General features: G+C 36.2%; 1 protein-coding gene across 1 annotated transcript in view; it reads left to right on the top strand.

Moving 5' to 3' along the window:
- Cyt-c1 (Cytochrome c1) overlaps positions 1-22,273 on the top strand; it is a 149,104-nt gene that overhangs the window by 16,992 nt on the left and 109,839 nt on the right. Inside the window, exon 2 of the mRNA XM_090407947.1 lies at positions 19,038-19,082. Coding sequence (XP_090264073.1) covers positions 19,038-19,082 — 45 coding nt within the window. The remainder of the gene's footprint in view (positions 1-19,037; positions 19,083-22,273) is intronic.

The following is a 22,273-nucleotide window of genomic DNA, read 5'->3' on the forward strand; positions in this document are numbered from 1 at the left end:
TCAAACATCACATGAAACTAAATGGCTTCTCCGAAAAGACAACACAACATCTTTTCAATTCTTACAAACCGACACTGAACAACCAAGATTCAATACGTCGAGTTCCAATTCCTTATATTTCCGGGATTTCAGAACCAATTTCTAGAATTCTAAAGAAATATGATCTAACAACTACTTATACACCTATTAACAAATTATCCAACCATTTTCCTTCATCTAAAGATAAACGTTCAACCTTGTCTCTACCTGGTGTGTATCAAGTTCCTTGTAATTGTAATCTTTCTTACTTTGGACAAACTGGACATTCCATAGAAAAAAGAATTCAAGGGTATCAGTCATCAATTCAATGCAACAGATCTGGATTAGCTTAGCATTGTTTACAAACAAACAACAACATCCTTTGGTCCAAGACTCTCCTCCTACACAGATGTCACTACAAATTTGAACGTTTATTTAAAGAAAGTGTAGAGGGCCTTACTTCAACGTCCTAACTTGAATCATAATCAAAATCTGTATATCTATATCAAAAATTTGGGAAAGTTTAATCAGGATACCACATTAAATTTTTTTTATTTATTTATTTTATTTTATTCTTTTATCAGTCTAATGTTATTTAAGATATCGTGAAAGCTCCGGATAAGATAAGTATTATTTTTAGTTATCGTTGATAAATTTATTTAATATTGCATAGTTTTGTTTGCCTTGCATCTCTTAGTGCATCTTTTTGTGTGTTTTTGGTGTGTTATAATTTGATAAAATATGTTGCAAGTAAGTATGGCTCCAGTACGAAGGAAAATGGCGGCCAGTAATGATGGTTCGCCATCTTTATCAAAGAATGGTAGTATAAAAGAGATGATTCAGTGTACTAGCTGCGAAATGTACGCTTTGCGGAGTGCGGTCGGAGTGTGGTTAGATGATAATAAAGGAGTGAATGTGTGTAGAAAATGTAATGAGAAATTGAAGAGTATGTTGGATCGTGAGTGTGATATTTTTGTCAAACTTCAGAATGAAGAAAATAGGGATATGACAAGAAACGGCGAGGTTGTACCAGAGAATTGTGAGAGTGTGAATGATAGTATTAATGGTTTTACTGAGAATAAAAAAGATGAGATAGATGCAATGAGTGAGATCACGTTGTTGAATGGTGCGATACAAATGGCAAAACAGCAGCTAGAGCGTATGAGCAAAAGTATGACAGGAAAAATAGACGTATGGCTGTGAACATGAACAAAATGAAGGATAGAGTGCTGTATGGAGACTCATTAGTACACGGTGTGATAGTAGAGGATTTGACAAAATCGTACCAACCTGGTGCGACCATAAAGGATGTAACTGAGTCTATTAGAGAGCAAAAGGAAAGGGTGAAAGAAATGATTGTTGTGGCAGGTACGAATGATTTGAAAGGGGACAAAATGGAAATGATAGAAGACCTGAATGAATTGTTTGAGGTAGCAAAAGAAAAGAGTGAGAGAGTTAGAATGATTAGTCTTTTGCCATGGTATGACAGTGAAATGTTTAAAAGGAGGGCCATAATTGTGAATGACTTTATGCATGGGTTATGTATGATGAGTGTTGTGGAATTTGTGGATGTGTGGAGTGAGTTCGATGAGCGAAAGGATCTATATAAGATGGATGGCTTGCATTTGAATGGTTATGGTGTAAGAAGACTTGAGAAAGTGTTGCCGAATGTGGTGGATGTGCAAATTCAGGAAAACTAGATTTATTAAGGGGGGGCGGGGAGTAGATATACAGTCCGTAGGGAGGCAGTTGAATGTAAGAATGAATATAATATGCCCGAGCAAATAAGGACAACAAATCAGAGTGGGATAGTTAATATAAGGCATCAAGGTAGGGTTGGGGATAATGGGGGTCTTAAATTCATGTACACTAATGCTAGGAGTATTAGGAACAAGAAGGAAGAGTTTTTGGCCATGGTTGGCACTTCCAGACCACAGGTTATTGGTATTAGTGAAACATGGCTGACTGTAGATGATATAGCTAGTGGGATTGAATGTGATGGGTATAGTGTGTTCAGGAATGACAGGGAGAATAAAATGGGGGGAGGAGTATTGTTGATGATAGCTGATGAGCTGCAGCCAAGGAAAATAGAAGTTGCAGGATAGAGAAAAGAGCACATTTGAGGCCATTTGGCGTGAGATTGTGGCTAGCAGAACTAAATATACAATTGGGTGCTGCTATAGACCAGGTGATGGAAAAGATGGTGGTGACAGTATGCACAAGCAAATAGAAGAAATGAGTGGAAGGAGGATGATTATTATGGGAGATTTCAACTATGGTCGCATTGATTGGAGTGAGGAGAGGACACACGGGAGGAAGGAATTGGATTTTATGCGGTTATTAAGGGATAACTATCTGCGACAGCATGTAATGGAAAATACTAGGGGTCAGAGAGTGCTTGACCTAGTAATTACATCTGAGGATTTGGCTGTAACAAATATGACCACATTGCCACCAATTGGTGAGAGTGATCATAGGGTCTTGACTTGGGAGGTGGCTAAGGGTGTAGAATTTTCAATTAAGACAGGGTACATGTGGAATTATCGGGCTGGAAAGTATGACAAGCTTAGGAGTTTGATTGGTTCAGTGCCATGGCATGTACAATTGCAAGAACTAGAAGTCGATAGTGCATGGGAGGTAGTTAAGAAGTGTTTGCATGAAGCAATGGCTGACTGTATACCTAGAGTCCGAATAATAAATCAACTAGGGGTTAAATGGATGAATAACACCATTAAGCTTGAGCTGCAAAAAAAGAAACAACTATGGAGGGAATTTAAGGAGAAAGGTGACCGGCAGGCACACGAATGGTATAAAGCGCAGGCCAGAAGGGTAACGAGTGTGGTAAGAAAAGCAAAAAAGGATTATGAAAGAACATTGGCCATGCAGGCTAAAGAGAATCCTAAACAGTTTTTTAGATATGTAGCAAGTAAAAGGAAGATCATGATTCTAGTGGTAAGACTTATACGTTGGTTAGACATAACTGGTAATTAATTTACGGAATTAACAACGCATATAAAGTAAATTAATTAAAGATAACTTTAATGAATCACTTCTATATTTCGACAATGTCACATTGTCATCTTCAGGAACATAAAGATATGGTATGTGCACTACAGGAACTAACAAAGCAAATGAGGAAGAAATTAAGACACTAATTTTGTTCCTAAAGTCCTAATGGTGCCCTCTTGCGGGCTAATTTGGTAGTCTTGGCCGTTGGGCTGAAGTTCTCATAATGAAAGTCTCCCAAATTTGGGGCAGTTTCATGCACCCAAATTTGTTGAGGTTAGGAACGTTTTTTAGAGCTGCTGAAGATTCTTTGAATAATCTTTCGTATTTAAACTTGCTGCGATGAATTATTTTTGTCTTCTTCCAACGAATTTTATGGTGGGTATCTAAGGCATGGTCTGCCAGCCCAGAGCGGCTGTACTGGTGAAAACGGATGTAGTCTTGGTGTTCTGATATCCTGATATTTGTTGTTCTGCCTGTTTGGCCAAAGTAGGACAATTTGCAGCTGCAAGGGACCTGGTATACACCAGGTAGGTCTAGGGGAAGTGGTTGGTCTTTGGTAGAGCGGATAAGGGATGCCAACTTTTTATATGGTCTGTAACAGGAAGTAAGGTCATATTTCTTGAGGATATTAGTTATTTTTTCAGAGGTGCCCTGGATGTAGGGGATAGTGATGGACTTGGTGTAGTCTTTATTGTTGAGGGGGGGAGGGGGGGTTGTGGTTTTCAGGTTTTAGTATTTTTTTGGATTTTTTTGGGGTTATAGCCATTGGCTAAGAAAGTGTTGAGGATGTGGTTTAGTTCCATAGTCAGGGCCTTGTCATCTGAGCAGATTAATTTTGCCCTGTTATATAGTGTTTTAATCACTCCATATTGTTGTGAGGGGGGGTGGTGGGATTGCTGGTGAATGTATCTGCCAGTGTGGGTGGGTTTTCTGTAAACAGAGAAAACCAAAGATCCATCAAGCTGGCGGGTGATTAAAGTGTCTAGGAAGGGGAGGGTGTTGTTTTCCTCTTTTTCTAAGGTGAACTGGACTCTGGGATGTTGGTTGTTTAAGTGTGTTAGGAAGGAGTGGAGTGAGTCTGAGCCATGTGGCCAAATAGCAAACACATCATCCACATAACGAAGCCAAATAGTGGGTTTTTGTGGGGTGGAGTTTAAGGCTTTTTCTTCAAATGTCTCCATAAAGAAATTGGCCAAGGGTGGGGAAAGTGGTGAACCCATGGCTGTCCCCTCTATCTGTTTGTAGAACTTTCCTTGCCAAACGAAATAGCCTGAGTTCATTGTGAACTGAAATAGGGCTGAGATATCGGGAGGAAACTTGGCTTGGATGAGCTCAAGAGTTTCTTTGAGTGGGACATTAGTGAATAGGGAGGAGACGTCAAAACTGACCATTATGTCAGTGTGTTGGAGTGTGAGGTTTTCTATACTGGCTTTAAAGTGGGCCGAGTTTTTTATGTGTGATGGTGTGTTGCCAGTGTAGTGTGTGAGCGTTTTGGCTAAATGTTTGGCTAATTTATATGTGGGGGAATCAATGCCATCCACTATGGGACGTAATGGCACATTTTGTTTGTATTTTTGGGAGTCCATATAATCGGGGGGGTCTGGAGTTATAAGGTTTAAGCTTGTTGGTGACTTCCACAGGCCAAGAAGTGACTTTCTTAAGGAGTCTGTGGATAGTTCTAATTTGAGAGCTGGTCGGATTATATTCAATGGGGAGGTAAGTAGTACGGTCTCGTATTAAGGAATTTAGCTTACCTTTGTAGTCTTTTTGATTGAGTACCACAGTGGCGCTTCCCTTATCAGCTTTGGTGATTACTATTTTTTTGTTGTTTTTTAATTCTTGTAGGGCTGTATATTCGTTTTTGGATAAGTTGGATTAATCCAACTTGGATAAGTTGGATACATAAACATAAATACATAAATACATAAATATATAAACAAAAATACATAAACAAAATGTGCCATTATGTCCCATAGTGGATGGCATTGATTTCCCCCACATATAAATTAGCCAAACATTTAGCCAAAACGCTCACACACTACACTGGCAACACACCATCACACATAAAAAAACTCGGCCCACTTTAAAGCCAGTATAGAAAACCTCACACTCCAACACACTGACATAATGGTCAGTTTTGACGTCTCCTCCCTATTCACTAATGTCCCACTCAAAGAAACTCTTGAGCTCATCCAAGCCAAGTTTCCTCCCGATATCTCAGCCCTATTTCAGTTCACAATGAACTCAGGCTATTTCGTTTGGCAAGGAAAGTTCTACAAACAGATAGAGGGGACAGCCATGGGTTCACCACTTTCCCCACCCTTGGCCAATTTCTTTATGGAGACATTTGAAGAAAAAGCCTTAAACTCCACCCCACAAAAACCCACTATTTGGCTTCGTTATGTGGATGATGTGTTTGCTATTTGGCCACATGGCTCAGACTCACTCCACTCCTTCCTAACACACTTAAACAACCAACATCCCAGAGTCCAGTTCACCTTAGAAAAAGAGGAAAACAACACCCTCCCCTTCCTAGACACTTTAATCACCCGCCAGCTTGATGGATCTTTGGTTTTCTCTGTTTACAGAAAACCCACCCACACTGGCAGATACATTCACCAGCAATCCCCCCCCCCCCCTCACAACAATATGGGGTGATAAAAACACTATATAACAGGGCAAAATTAATCTGCTCAGATGACAAGGCCCTGACTATGGAACTAAACCACATCCTCAACACTTTCTTAGCCAATGGCTATAACCCCAAAAAAATCCAAAAAAATACTAAAACCTGAAAACCACAACCCCCTCCCCCCCTCAACAATAAAGACTACACCAAGTCCATCACTATCCCCTACATCCAGGGCACCTCTGAAAAAATAACTAATATCCTCAAGAAATATGACCTTACTTCCTGTTACAGACCATATAAAAAGTTGGCATCCCTTATCCACTCTACCAAAGACCAACCACTTCCCCTAGACCTACCTGGTGTATACCAGGTCCCTTGCAGCTGCAAATTGTCCTACTTTGACCAAACAGGCAGAACAACAAATATCAGGATATCAGAACACCAAGACTACATCCGTTTTCACCAGTACAGCCGCTCTGGGCTGGCAGACCATGCCTTAGATACCCACCATAAAATTCGTTGGAAGAAGACAAAAATAATCCATCGCAGCAAGTTTAAATACGAAAGATTATTCAAAGAATCTTCAGCAGCTCTAAAAAACGTTCCTAACCTCAACAAATTTGGGTGCATGAAACTGCCCCAAATTTGGGAGACTTTCATTATGAGAACTTCAGCCCAACGGCCAAGACTACCAAATTAGCCCGCAAGAGGGCACCATTAGGACTTTAGGAACAAAATTAGTGTCTTAATTTCTTCCTCATTTGCTTTGTTAGTTCCTGTAGTGCACATACCATATCTTTATGTTCCTTAAGATGACAATGTGACATTGTCGAAATATAGAAGTGATTCATTAAAGTTATCTTTAATTAATTTACTTTATATGCGTTGTTAATTCCGTAAATTAATTACCAGTTAAGTAAAAGGAAAAATGTACATGGCAGAATGATTTTAAAGAATGCTGATGGTAGGGAGGTAACTGAATCAGTTGATATAGTTGAGTTACTGAGTGAGCACTTTGCAAGAATATATCATCCGGGTGGTGACATTGCAGAAACGAATGTACCAGTAGATTATACGGGAATTGTGGTGAATGAAGTAGAGGTGAGTAGTCTATTGCATAACCTCAATGTCAATACATCTGTGGGATTGGATGGTATACCAGCTCGTGTTGTACGAGAAGCAGCTAAAAAATTGTCAGTACCCTTGACCATTTTGTTTAATTTGAGTCTCGGGGTCTGGGTTAGTCCCAAGGGGTGGAAAGAGGGGAAAATAGTTCCACTGCATAAAAGTGGTTCCAAGACTGCTGCTATAAATTACCGACCGATTAGCATATCAGGAATCATTGTCAAGGTCTTTAGAGAAATTAGTCAAGAAAAGCATACAGGATTGGATAGATGAAAATGGGATATTGTATGGGGGACAACATGGTTTTGTGAAGGGTAGATCATGCCTCAGTAACTTGCTCACGTTTTATAACACAGTGACGGCTGAACTGGATAGGGGTAATGGGTTTACAGTAATACTACTGGACCTTACCAAGGCTTTTGATAGGATACCACATAGAACCCTAATCAGTAAATTGGAGCAGATGAGGATAGATATAGGGTTGGTGAAATGGATAGGAGGGTGGTTGAAGGAGAGATACCAGAGAGTGGTTTATTCAGGAGTGGAGTCTAAAAGACGGCTTGTGACTAGTGGAGTGCCACAGGGCTCTTGGACCACTGCTTTTCAATTTGTTCATCAATGATATAGGAAAGGATCTGAGAGGAAGTGTTCACTTGTTTGCTGATGATGCAAAGTTGGGTAGAGCAATCATGAGTGCACAGGATGTCAAAATTTTACAGGATGATTTGGATAATTTAGAGGACTGGGCTAGGAAAAATGGATGTCAATTTAATGTGCCAAAGTGTAAGGTTATGCACTTTGGGGTGAAAAGAATAGCAGCAGTATATCGCATTGGTGGAACCGTACTCCAGGAGATTGATGAGGCCAGGGATTTGGGAGTGTTGGTGGATAGGGAATTGAAGTTTAGGGGGCACATTGCAAAAGTGACTAAAACAGCTCACCAAATCACTTGGCTTCTGAAAAATACTTTAACATGCAGAGACAAACAAGTTGTTGTTCCTCTGTATCGAGCCTCGATAAGACCCCATCTGGACTACTGTGCCCAGTTATGGGCACCAGGGTTTTTTCGCGATGGGGAGGAAGTGGAGAGGATCCAGAGACGAGTGACCAAGATGATAGCAGGTCTGTGGAATGAACCTTATGAGAATAGGTTGAAGATTTGTGGGTTGCAGAAATTGGTCGATAGGCGAAGGAGGGGTGATATGATTGAGACATTCAAATTACTGAAGGGTTTCTATAAGATTGATCCAGAAGATATTTTTGAAAATATGACTGGTGGTGGAAGGACTAGGGGCCATGAATGGAAGCTGGGCAAGAGCATGGTTGACAAGGGTGTTAGAGCTAGGTTTTTTACTTGGAGAGTAGTGAATGAGTGGAATAAGCTTCCAGAGTCTGTTGTGGGCGATACGACCGTGAATGAGTTCAAGGCAAGGTATGATAGATACTGTGTGAATGTCGAATAGTTGTTCTTGACATGATGTTAGGGCCTCCCTCGATGAGTCTGTCGACTCCTTGGAGTTGCCCGGAACAATAATAATAATAATAATAAAAGATCATTATATGAATTTCTAAATTAATATCTTTCTGTTTTAAAAATATTTACTCATCTAATACTTAGCGATATGACATCACATGGCTCGTTCTATGTATGAATGATCAATTGTTCGTATTCCACTTTGTTTTTTAAAAACTATTCCCATGTAGCCACCAAAGATGGTCTGTAATATTCAGACCGAAATATTTGGTAAATTAAACATTATTCTTGTGCTAACGTGTATATATTTCTAACTTTAGTATGTGAAGGTAAGAGCCTTGCGGCTCATAGACTAGTGTTGTCTTATGCAGTCCATTCTTTTAAAATTTATTTATCGAAAATTGTTGTAATCTTATTGCATACACTTCTGTGGAGATAGAACATTTTTAGAATTTTTTTTTCTCACATAAAATTACAAACAAATATGTCAAATGGAAACTGTTTTTATTTCAACTGCTTTCTTGAAGTACTTTGTTTCACCTCATCAGGAAATAACCACAAAGAGTTTCAGTAGCATCTGTGAGAAGAAAGTTCAATAAGTATGTTTATGAAAAATTTTAAAGAAACTGGATCAGTTAATGACAGACCATGACCTGGGAGACCCTGAATCAGTTAGAAGACTCTGGCTGAAGTCACAAATTTTTGAATGAAATCTGAAAAATTTTACTTGCAGAGATTAAATCTTGCACACAACACCATCTCTCAGCGAGCTCGATCACCCTGTCATAATGCATTGAATGTGTGACAGTTTTTAAATAATGCTTTCCTAAACAAAATGGATCAGGATAGGTGGATCAGTTGCTTGGCCACTCTGTTCACCTGATCTAACCTCCATTAGATTTTTTTTTTTGTGGGACCATGTCCAAACACTGGTCTGCTCATTAAACCTCATTCTTTAGATGAACTCGAGGTCAGAATAACAAACACAATTCAAGCAGTATCAATTATGCAAAGTATTCATGGAGTTCGGGGAACGTCTTGAAAGATGTATCAACAGATGTATCGCAGAGTAGCCAAAGCTACTCTGCGATAATTAAAAATTGCATAAGAATGAGACTTGAACTTTCATATAATTTTTACTAAATAGTTCCACTATTTGTATATCTTTGGTTATTAAAATTTAAAACTGGTGCAGGACTTTATGACCCCCCTGCATTTTGAACAGTTTTTCCTATTGCTATTTTATCATATGCTTTGTCATGGCAAATGTTCATATGAAGTGGCATCGAGAAATCTCTGCTACTACCGTATTGTGGAAAGACAATACAGCAGGGATGAAGGAGGAGGTTGGTTGCTGAACCGATAGTTACATTAGTACCATATATGGGTAGTGGGTTGGGAAAGGAGAAACTTGTTTACATTTAATTTAAAAGCCTGTATTGTATTCCTTGGGAAACACATAAGGGGAAAGACTTATGTTCCCAAGGAATACAATACAGGCTTTTAAATCAAATGTAATCAAATTTCTCCTTTCCCAACCATTACCCATATATGGTACTAATGTAATTATCAGTTGAGCAACCAACCTCTTGTATATGGGCTCAACATTAAAAAAAAAAATTAAAATTAAAATTTGGCTTGCAAATCCTATTTGGTCTATAATTCTTCACCAGCTTTCTTTCACTCTTTCTTAGCCTTTTTTTAAACTTATATAATCTTAGAAAAGTTTTTTTTCTTCTTTTTTATAATTTTTGACCAGCCTTCTAGACTGTTGTGTAGCCTCTGAACCTCTTTTATCCATTTATATATCAGCATCATTTTGTGTTATCTGCTTCAGCTGTCTTTCCATGTTTCAAGTTCTGATGACATTTTTAACATGCAGTATTAATAAACACTTCTGATTGCATTGCACAGATGTGTAGACACTTGATGTGGCTTTGTGTTAAACAATAAGAAATAGTTTTTTTTTTTTGTGTGTGTGTGTGTGTTTTTATTAACTAGTAAGCCTCTTCCTTTTACATTCTAATGATTTCCTTTTTGATTTCAGCAAGATGAGATAGGGCAGCCATCAAGCACTGCCTTGATTATTGCATTTCATACAGGTTTGTGTGATGATTAATCCTCAACTTCTAGTAATGTTCATGTTTCTTGAAGGAAAAATATAATTTAAACTTCTTTTTTGTTGTTGTTGTGTTGTTGTTAAATATGAAATATGAATAAATTTTTATTTTGGTATTCTTGTCAAAATTTTCTTATTGTGTTGTAGAAAATCTTAGTTTTTCTAGATATGCAAATTCCATTTAATACACAGTTGACCTATCTGTTTGTTTATTTTTCATGAATATCTTTTCCAGTTATGTTAGTTTTTTAAATGAGCAGTAGTTCCAGAATATTTGCTGGGAAGGAAAGTCAGGTATATTTAGCAAGCAGTTATATTGTTGCTTTCATCTTTATTTCTTCTAAGCATGAACTAAACAAACGTTTGCAGCACATGAAGCTAACTTTCTGACCAAATAAGCTAGTTAATTTCCCATTTAGCATTTACACTTAATTTGTATTCTGTACTTAATGTAGTTTTGTTATCACTAGAACTCTGGCAGTTTACAGTAGGAAATTTTTTTTTTTTACCACCATACCTGAAAGAAATCTAGTGATTAAAGATGCTGTGGGCATAAATGTTTGCAGATCTCTTCATCATCATAAAATTCCTCACGTGTACCCTCAAGGGGTGTACAGGATATGATAGTACTACATGAAAAATTTACATCATTACTAACTTCCTATCTACAATTTTCCCTCCAAGTCAGTCTGTTACCTGTCAAGACTCCAGCATTATCAGATCTTATATTTCTATCTTCTAAGGCACTTTTTACCACATCAATCCACCTATAACTTGGTCTTCTTCTGGGTCATCTTTCATATCTTTCCTCTCCCATTCTGTTTAAGTAACCACACCACCTGAGATTAGCTATGCTAACACATTCCTGGATGCTAACAATGCCATGTTCTCTAATATCCTCATTTTTAATATTATATTGCTATTGATGCCATCTTTTCATGCCCTTAATCTTTCTCAGGACTCTCATATCTGGTCTCTGATCAAGTGTTTTACTTCAAACCTCTTAGATCCATAAGTTAAAATTGGTTTAAACACTGTCTTGTATACAGCTAATTTATTGCTTTGACTAATTTCTCTCTTATTCTATATAAATTTATTCAGTTGACTTCCTACTGTACCAACTTGGTTGATTCTGTTGTCTGGTTCCATTAATTTATCATCTTTACTAAAAATCACGTCTAAGTAACTGAAATGTTTTACTTGCTTTATAGGTTCTCCACTCACAATGCAGTTGATATTTTCGATGCTTCTGCTTGTTATTGCTGACCTTCATACTATATCTATTACAACAGTTATTCAATTTAGTCATGGAATCTTGCAGACTTGTAGCACATTTATTTAGAAATATAACATCATCCACATAAAGCAAAGAGCTGAGATTAACATCTCCAGTTTTGATATCAGATTTAATACCACTTTTCTTCATAATGTGAATATATAGATAATGAATAACAGAGGGGATAATGTACATTATCCTCTCTGTTATTGCATATCATAAATCTCATGTCAAATTGTTTGACATGAGATTTAACATTAAACCACCTTCCTGTACTTCCTTCAATTCTAACTGTTGACTTACAACTCAAATAAAGACTAAGTATTACTTGATGTAATGCCCCATTGACACCATATAACTGTAGCATTTTGAATAGCATCTCTCTTGACACCTTGTCATATACCTTTTCCAGATCTACAAAACTTAAATACAGATCTTTGTTATATTCCCATAATTTCTCAACTGTTTGTCGTAAAGTGAAAATCTGATCCTGACAGCCTGTATTTGGTCTGAATCCAGATTGTTCTTCACCAAGCTTCTCTTCCGCAATCCTTCTCAACCGTTTCTCAAGTATACTTGCATAAATCTTACCAGGAACACCCAGTAGAGAAATACCTCTGTAATTCTCACATTCATTTTTTTTTCCTTTTTATATATGGGTACTATGAGAGCTCTACTCCAATCATCTGGAATTTGTCCCTCTGCCCAGGCTTCTGAACTATGCAGTGCAGACACTGTAAGATTTTTATACCTCCATACTTGAGCATGTCTGGTCGCATATCATCTACTCTAGCTACCTTTCCACATTTCAGAGTTTTGATGACTTTTTCTACTTCAAATATGGATATGTATTCCTGATTGCATGCCTGGTCAGTGTTTTTTTACCACTGTGCTGTCACTGATTTATTCATTTAACAAATTTTCAAAGTAACTACTCCATACATCAATGATATCTTTTTCTTCAGTTTTTCAAGTCATCTTTATCATCTCTGATTCCTTTTACATTACATTACTTTGATTTCTCTTTCCTCCATTTCTGAGCTTCTTCAACAACTTCCAGAATATCTTGCCACCTTCTTGATATTAATTTTCTATTTTCTTACAGACGTCTTCCCATGACTTTTGTTTAGCTAGTTTTACACAGTGTTTTGCTTTCTTACATTTGTCTCTGCATTCTCTAAGAGCACAAGCTGACTTATTTGCCAGGAACTTTTGATATGCTTTCTTCTTTTCCTTCACTACCTCTTTAACTTCCTGTGTCCACCATGGAGTTCTGATTTTTCTATCCTTCCAGACAACCTCACAACATTCCTATCTGTCTGAATAAGTCAGTGTTTTCTTCAGGGCTTGCCACTGAATCTCCAAGGTTTGGTTCCTGTTCTCAAATTATTTCATTTTTTCTTGAATAATGTTTGTGTATTTTAGTCTACAGTTCACACCTGAGAGCTGCTCAACTTTTCTTTTATTTGCTTTAAAACTTTCTGACATGCTCTTCTTTTTCAATTTTATCCTGCTCAAGACTCAGTGGTGATCACTTCTAATTTCAAATCCTCTGTACACTCTAGTGTCCTGCACCAGGGAGAAAACACTGCTATCAACAATAACATAGTCAATGAGACTTTTCATATTCCTTGCCTCTTCTCTCCATGTGAATTTGTGCACATTTTTATGTGTTAGTAATAACCAGTCCATATCCTGAGCAGTAATCCAACAGATATTTGGTATTATTATTAGCTTTGCTCTTTCTCCAAATTTTTTTCAATTATTTTTGTATGTCTGACAATCATCCTACTCTGCTATTTAGATCCCCAACAAGGACCAATTTTTCATTGTGTCAGTTGCTTTCTCTAAAGCTCACAAAATTCCTCCACTTCTTTGGGGCCATATGTACAAATAAGTCTCATTGTCGAGTTCTCTATTGTGATATTTGCCCACATCACTCTACTTGAAATTGCCTGCCATTCAAGAAGATTAGCTTCATGTTTAGTGTTGAATACTATGGCTACCCCTTCTTTTCCTTGATTGTCATTGCCTGAATATAACATTTTGTATTCATTGCTCAGAAAGATCTCGCCAGTTTTTGTCTTTTTTGTTTGTCATCCCTGTTATGTCGATCTGATACTTATCCAATTCCTCGGCTATCTCCATTTCTTAGCCATTCAGACTTCTTATATTGATAGTACTGATCTTGAACTCTTGTAATGTTGAGTTGGGTTTGTTTTAGGATTTGTTCCAGTAGCTGACTTTTCGCTGTTCACCCTGTTCCCTGGCGAAAACAATGGGGGGCCTTGTTTAACCTGATGATGCCCCAGCCAGCATGAAATTCTGTCATGTTGTACCATCATTTTATATTGTGGTTTAAGCCGATAAGAATACAATTTGGTCGGCTAAATCCCAAATTGCCAGCCCATTCTCATTCGTTCAGTATCCTGGTAGACAGGGTGCACCACAAGAAGGTGAGAATTGGACATTAGGTCAGAAGCCCTGGTTGGTTCTCTGCATTCCTTTAAAGGCTATGTGGAGGTCTCTCAGTTATACAGCTTTGACCCATAAGCACCCCTGCAGATGCCTTTTAGCTGGCAATTGAATTTCATTACTCAGTGTGGAATGCCTACTAATAGGTGATGGCTCTAAAAGTTTCATGTTTTGGTCTTTGGAGCAGATTTTATGGATTATCTAATGCTTAGCCCATCCATGGTATTAACATACTGTATGTTTGCAACCTTTTGTCAGTGGGATTTGCATAAAGATACGTAAGTTTTTTTTTTTTGTTGTTGATAGATACCGTTAATAATTGTCTTAGTTCTGCAAAAATTATAGCTGGATATCTATAGAAAACTATTTTGGTAGTATCAAAAGAGTAGGCCAACAATAAAATTACTTATTGCAGTGAAACATGAAAGTCTTCAAGAGTGAATGATCAAGAAGATGATGATCTTGTCATAAAACTCTAGGTTAGTAACAGGAAGCTGTGGACAAAAATGCTAGTAACATATACAAAGTCACCCTCTAATCAGAAAGAGATAACTACAAAAATATTTACACAGCCTACAAAGTAGTGAGGGGGAAATGTTTATTAAATAATTGGGTCAGTAATGGACTTTTTTTTTTTTTATGTTATCCACACCCACAAAAGATTAACCTTTAATATGTTAATACTGTGTGGGTGGGCTAAGGATTTTTCTTTTTTTTCTCTTTTTTTTTAAATTTTAATATTTTAATTTTTTATTTTACAGAATCTGGAAACCCTACTCTAGAGACCAGACACGATACTTTTTGAAACCACTTTGGGACTACAACAGTAGGTGGGTGGTCTCACACCAGATGTTGAAATTCATTTCATTGACTGGTGACATGCAACTCGAAGCTTCTCCAAGCTAAGTCAACTACTTCTGGCTGTGGCACTTCAGATGTGACTGCTGTCTTGAATGCATACTTTCTTTAATCAGAGGAAATGCCAACTATCCCCAGGTGGTAGATGAGTTTTATCACATAGTGCTTCATCACTGTCTTTTTTTATTGAAATCATAAATTGGGCATTGCATGTTTGACTCAGTTTCTAGAATGAGGAAGAGGAAAATGGTGTATACTTTCATTAGGTAAAACTGTTGATAGGATTTCAGACAGCGAGTGAAGGTAATTAATGGGTAGGAGGAAGATCATGGATGAAAGTGCAGAACCCTGTGTATCACATAATGCTTCATCACTGTCTTTCTTATTGAAATCATAAATTGGGCATTGCATGTTTGACTCAGTTTCTAGAATGAGGAAAAGGAAAATGGTGTATACTTTCATTAGGTAAAACTGTTGATAGGATTTCAGACTAGCGAGTGAAGGTAATTAATGTATAGGAGGAAGATCATGGATGAAAGTGCAGAACCCTGTGGTATCTAGCATCAAGAGAGAAATCTTGAAAGAAAACGATCTGCCATAACATTCAGTGAATGACCAGAGTGAAATTGGTGATCTAATCACAAATGACAAGAGAGAGAGAGAGACCAGAAGATAATGGCTTGCTAAAAATGCCTCGATGCAGACTGGGTATTAGGCTGTAAGAAATCGTTCTTCTGAGAAAAATAATCATTGGTCAATATCATTATCAGAATTAGGAGAGCAATGCAGGCAACAGATGAAAGCAACCAAGTGAGATGAAGAATATTGAGCCAGAACAGAACATGTAGAGGCAATTCAAGAGTTAATAATCTGTCATGGAATGGCTGAGCTAATACATGGACATATTCCACCCTTCTTATAGATCCTGTAAGATCTATAAGAAGGATTATCAGTTCACCTTAACTATCCTAACCATGTTCTCATGCAGAACATGGTTAGGATAGTTAAGGTGAACTGATAATGGAAGTTCAGTAAGGAATAACAGATCAAGTTTTGATGTATGTAGGTGATGGAGTACTCATTAATGTGTATGCTGAGGCTCTAGTTGTTGAAGAATGTGCAGATTTTTTTATTTTTTTAATATATATATATATATAGTATCTTTCATGCTTTGTGATGTCAAAATCTTAGAGCTGGGGCGAAAGATTATGGATGTTACTGCTACATATATATATGATGTGCCTAGACTCCATTTCAATCATAGCTTTAAAATTTTCCCCATCTTCCTGCTATACTGGGATCCCTTCAGGCACGAGCTGGCAGAATAAGCACTGGCATGCTTATTTGCCAGCTCATTGAGAAGCCTCCATCATTATTATCATTAGGTTCAATGCTTGTGTATATGTTGAATGAGGTGCTGGCTCCTTAGTTAATTATGCGTTTAGCATGCCGTGAAGGTAATCACCTGCATTGCGTGTCTGAAAGGGACAGAAACCATAGATCCTAATTCAGAAACAAAACATGGCAATAACTAGTTCTTGCCTCCAGTAAGCATGTTTCACTCTCAGTAACTCATCTACCACCCGGCAGCCTACTTGGAATTACCTATTCGGCAGAAATAATTTCCTTGCCAGTGGTTGTTTATGAAGACAGACCATGTTACAGGAAGGTGGGGTTTACTTAACTATTAGAATCTATATATATATATATATATATATATATATTGCACACATGGAGCAAATGTGATGCTGAACTATTACTGTTCCCTTTGTATGTGTTAATGACATTGGAAATGACTCAGAGGAAAATGTATTTTATTTGAGAATGATGCTGAGTTGGGTAAAATGAACATCATATCTCTACAAGAGGATCTGAATAGACTGGATGTCAATTCATTGTTGCTAAATGTAAAGTTATAATGTTATATATTTTTGGCTGAAGTGATTCCAGTTGCATATTGCATTAATGGAATTTTGCTATAAGCAACTGATGCTAGGAATCTCATAATGATAACAGACAAAGAATTATCTTCATAGGCCACATTGCAAAGTGGTAAAAAAGAAAAAAAAGAAGATAACACAATGGTCAGAAGGAACCTTATGATCTTGAATAAGAAAGTCATTGTGCTTCTTAATACAACCACATCTGGACTGTTTTGTGCACATCATGTTTCCAGAATTCTAATACTTGGAAGTAACCAAGATAATATTAGGATAGTAATGTTGACTGTGAGAACAGATTAAAGGTGGACAGACTATAAATCCTGATGATCAGCTGGAGAAGATGTAATGTGATAATCATGCAAACTGGTGAAAGGATTTTATAGAACAAATATGATTACTCATGGCCATCTTTGGTATATAGAAAAAGGTAAAAACAACAATTGGGTCATACCTAGAAGCTGAGTAAGAATGTGGTTAACAAGAGTGGGATGGGTGGAACAGTGGTGAACACCACCACTCTGGGTCTGCCTCCCACTGACGAGACCTCAATAAAGGTCAAAACCGGTCTGGGTGGTGGCCCTTCCCTTAATGCATAGCAGTATACATGTCTGCAAGGAGATGTGCTTTGCATTATGGGAGATTCTGAGACATGGAGTGATGAGAGCTTGATCCACCTTTGCTACGAGTTGCCAATGGATGTACCACCTTACCTCAGTCCTGAAGATATTTTCAGGTGCAAACTTTGTTTGCTTACACTTGGATAAAGGATTAAACTAAATTTATTATAGTCTAACCAAGTGCAAAATAAACTTCCAACATTAATTTATGAAATTGACCAGACGTTACGAATAAAGCTACATTCCCTTTGGGCAATTTGATTTTCAAAAAAAAAAAAAAAACTAACCTAAATTACGATTATCTCCCTTGTAATATTTTTATATTACTTAATTCTTTTCCATTTGGTTTCTGCAATGGCCAATAGTGATATGGGTATTGTGCAGTAGCTGAAATATTTCTTCAGTATGAATGTAATAATTCATCAAATTGCCATATGCATATTACTATACCTGTATATGATGTTTATATTTTAGGCCAAATATATTATATTATTATATATATATTATGGGCCAAATCACTTTAGTTTTTGACTTTTACTTTTTTGTATCATTGTCAAATAAGCTGATTTTGTAAAAATTTTAGTCACCTGGGCAAAGTTCCCTTCACGTTTCCTGGCAAAAAGAAATCCGAAGAATCTCTCCTCTCCTCTCCCAACCCTACCCCTTCTAATACTGCTAGAAAGGTATCATTATTATCACTTTACCTGATCAGATGATAAACAAGGTGAAATTTATTACAGCGCCTGATTTTGTTTGTCATTATTCATAATGGCCAGGCATTATAAATAATGCCTATATTAATCATTTAGTCCCTAACATATGTATTAAGCATGAATGAATTTACAAAGAGGTAAATATAGGTGATGTGTGTGTACTGAATGAACGTCCCACAACTCTAATATTCTTAGGAATATTGCCATTCATTTGATAATAGCAGTGCCATTTGTTTTGAAAAACCTGGTACAAATCCTTTATAGAATATGAAGAGTCTTTGAGTTTTTTTTTTTTTATTTTATTTTTTAATTTTTTTTTTAATAACATGAGTTAGCTCATAACATATTGGACATGGCAGCGTTTTTTCCCTCCTAGGTACTGAACAGACCAAGCAAACCTATCAGGGAATACACACAATTTCCATGTAATACACTTGCCTCATATCCTTAGTTCAAAACATAAGTGTAGTTTTGTAACATTTGAATTATGCCTGATAGCTACCATTCTTTAACAACTGACAAGGCTGCCATAATTAAGATGAGCAAAAGTCTTAATTGCTGTAGACTGATCAAATGCTGGTGACAGTGGTAAATAAGGCATAAATGCTGTTGCAACTTTGATAACATTTTGTACTAAAAACATGTAAGTATTGCAGTATAAGTAACATGTTTCCCTGGCAATTATCAAAGAAATTATAAGTTTACATAATGTATGTACTGTAATGTATTATATCTTTAATTTAGAATATACTCAAGAAGATTTGTTCTCGTTATTTAGGTTCATATATCTACTTTTAAAAGTGCATCAACAGGCAAAAAAATAGTAAGTATATGGTTAATTTTCATAGTTTAAAGAGTTCAGCAGACTTTATATATCATTATATACAATGTAAAATTATTAAACTCCAGCTACTTTTTATTGAATAAAGCATAACTAAAAATAATGTTAATCTGTTTTAATAAATGATACATTTCTGTAATGTAATATTATTAAGTATGATTTCTTTATATCACACCCTTCCTTGTACTTTATATCACACCCTTCCTTCACTTTTAAGTCAAAAATATTAAATTGTTCAAGAGAGAGGAAAGAAAATTGCATATTTTAAGGTTAATTATTTTTACAGCAGTATTAAACTAAGAGCCAATCAAAAATTGGTTGCTGCAAGTTCTCTAGAAGTAATGTAGATATTAATTTAGTTATGGTGTTATGTTATGTTATGTTTCACCCCTAACATCACCCCCCTGTTTTGATTTCTCATTTTTCCCATTTTCAATCTATTCATTTTTTGATTTATTATAATTTCAAAGGTAATAGAATAGATTATTGTTTTATGTTTTATTACACTTTTCATTCCAACAGTATTAATAGGAAATGACCGCAACAAAGAAACTTAAGAAAACAGTGATTTGAAAATATCAGTATAACTTTATGAAATATGTTTTGAGTGAATTAATTCTAAATAGTTGGCTTTCTTTTCCCATCTATGGATAATTTTTTTTTTAATAGGCTTGCTGCAGGACAGAATTGCTGTTGGTTTTTCTCTTTTGGATCTCAATTTCTCCAAATTCTGAGTCTTTGTATGAGAGTTTAAAAAAATGTGAAAATGATTTTGACTTTTCGAACCTGAGCACTTTCATCTTAGACAGTTTTATGGAATTACCATGGGTGTCTTTAGCATAATTGGTACCCATCATTCGCTTCAAGTCCATGAAATCTGAATAAGCCATACTCTCCATACCAGGTAAACATATGTGTTTTTACCTCGTATGGAGAACCACATTTTTTTGGCTGTTCATATTATAATGGCATACTGCTGAGGAATAATAATTGGGGCTGCTTTTGAGGGATTTCTTTATCTCTTTCTCGATGACTGAATGTGCAGCATCACCATCATTCTGAGTGTGGCTACAGATTAAGAATTTGTGATTATTTGCTTTTATTTCAAACATTCTTACAGCATATAAGCACATTGCAATAATATAAAAATTTTTGTTTTGCCCACAGCAATTATCTGAGTAAAATGTAAATTCCAAGTTGTCATCATCAATCAATGTAGTTTTTTTTCCAAATATTTCAATAAATATGAGCCTATTTCGTTTACGCCATGGTGGCTTTCACCTTCATGCCAGAAGAAACAATTTACATTTTCACTGCCAATTTCACAAATTGTAAAATTATAACAATTTACTTTAGATTTGTATTAAAAAATCAGTAAATTTCCCTTAAGCCAAGGTAAGAGAGCTTGAAGATCGAACGATGGCAAAACAAAGTTCTTATCAACATGTTTTTTATCTAGTACTTTAGCTTTATGACTTAACTTTTCCTCCTGATGTTTTTTGTACTTTTTCGTTAAGTCTTCATCATCTGGTGCATTTTTATAAGCTTTGCAGGTTGCATAAATCTGTTTTAGGGGGACAAAAAGGAAATATTAAATTCCTCATTGAAAATACATGAGTACATCATGAGATTCACAAATGGTTTTTTTTTTTTTTTTTCCAGCTTGTGCTTACTGATAATCTCTGTGTAAGTCAGCCAGACTTTTACCTCTAACTATATATTCTCTAGGTAGTGGCTCTCCATATGGGATATAGAGTTAATGTGTTGCCGTACTGATTTTTTAATTGCTTTCCTCTTCTCTCTGATTGAACAAAATCACCTCTTTTCTGCAAAATAAGTCTAATAGGTCTATCGTTAATTCCTAGTGTGTTTAAAAAAATAATTTGCACACTCACTTTTTTCCTTCTAACAGAAAGTAGAATGCATTATTCAATTTTTTTTTTTTTTATATTTTTTTGTGTGTGTGTATATCTGTATTTCAGTTGTATGTTTTCCATATTCCTAGCAATAAATGCACATTGCTGTTCTAAGTTGTTGCACTTTCAATAATTATCAAAAATGTCTCTTCTCTATAGTAAAAAATCATATGTGGCAGCTGCATTTTTCTTGCTTGGAAATATATCAGTGTCAAAATCTGGAATTACTTTTCCAGATTTTGACACTGATACATGTTCTTTTCCCAAATTTCTGAGATGCTTTTTTTTTGCAACTCCAATCTTTCTTTTCTTATCCTTTACTACAGATCAGCTATCTTCAGTGTTTCCAATTTCATCATCATCTGCAAGAGGTGCATTGATTTCCTCCACTATATCAAATATACTTATAGGTACATTTTCATTAAATCCACTGATTTTGGTGTTTTTTATATTAGTTACAGCATCCACAATAGGCTCACTATGTTCTTTACTTACCTCATTACTTGCTTTATTCTTTACATCTGCTTTACATTAATTACTTTACATCAATTACTGAGTTTGTAAGTTTCTTCTCAATTAATAATGCAACTCCTTCTCTGTTTTAGCTCTTTATAAGGGTTTGACACGACCATGTGGATTTTGTCTCCTAGGTTTCAAAGGGATAAAGAAACTGTGGAAAGCTGCAAAAACGAGTTACAAAGATGATATTGGGATTATGGAATGTAGATTCCAAGGATTGATTGAAGGTATGTCAACTGCAGACCTGGGTAGACAGAAGAAAGAGGAATGATACGATAGAGGTCTATCAACTTTTGAGAGGGCATTATAGGATATCATTTAATAAAATTTTTCATTATATGGAGGGTGGGAAGAGAAAGAGTGGAATTGGTTCGGTATAGTAGTAGAGGTGGAAAGCTGTAGAATAGGTGTCCTCCCTCGATGAGTCTATGGACTCCTTGGAGGTGTCACAGAATAATAATAATTATAAACAATTAATGGCAATCACTTCCCAAAACTTAGAGGTAGGCATACATTCTGTCCAGTTAAGATTAGGATGGTAGCATAGAGCTTCACACAATTTAAAAAATAGATTTGACCCTACTGTACTGTAGCATCTTGGTATTGTTATTTATAATTGTGTATTATATATATAATTTCATTTACTAACGATTATTTTTATTTTTGACTCCGAGTGTCCCTATATGTTATTATATTTGCACAAAGAGTTCACTCCAATTGGTGCAATGACTTTAACTC

This window comes from Typopeltis vanoorti, chromosome 18 (assembly GCF_054136105.1).
Source record: "Typopeltis vanoorti isolate ZY-2024b chromosome 18, IOZ_Tvanoo_1.0, whole genome shotgun sequence".
NCBI classification, from domain to species: Eukaryota; Metazoa; Arthropoda; class Arachnida; order Uropygi; family Thelyphonidae; genus Typopeltis; species Typopeltis vanoorti.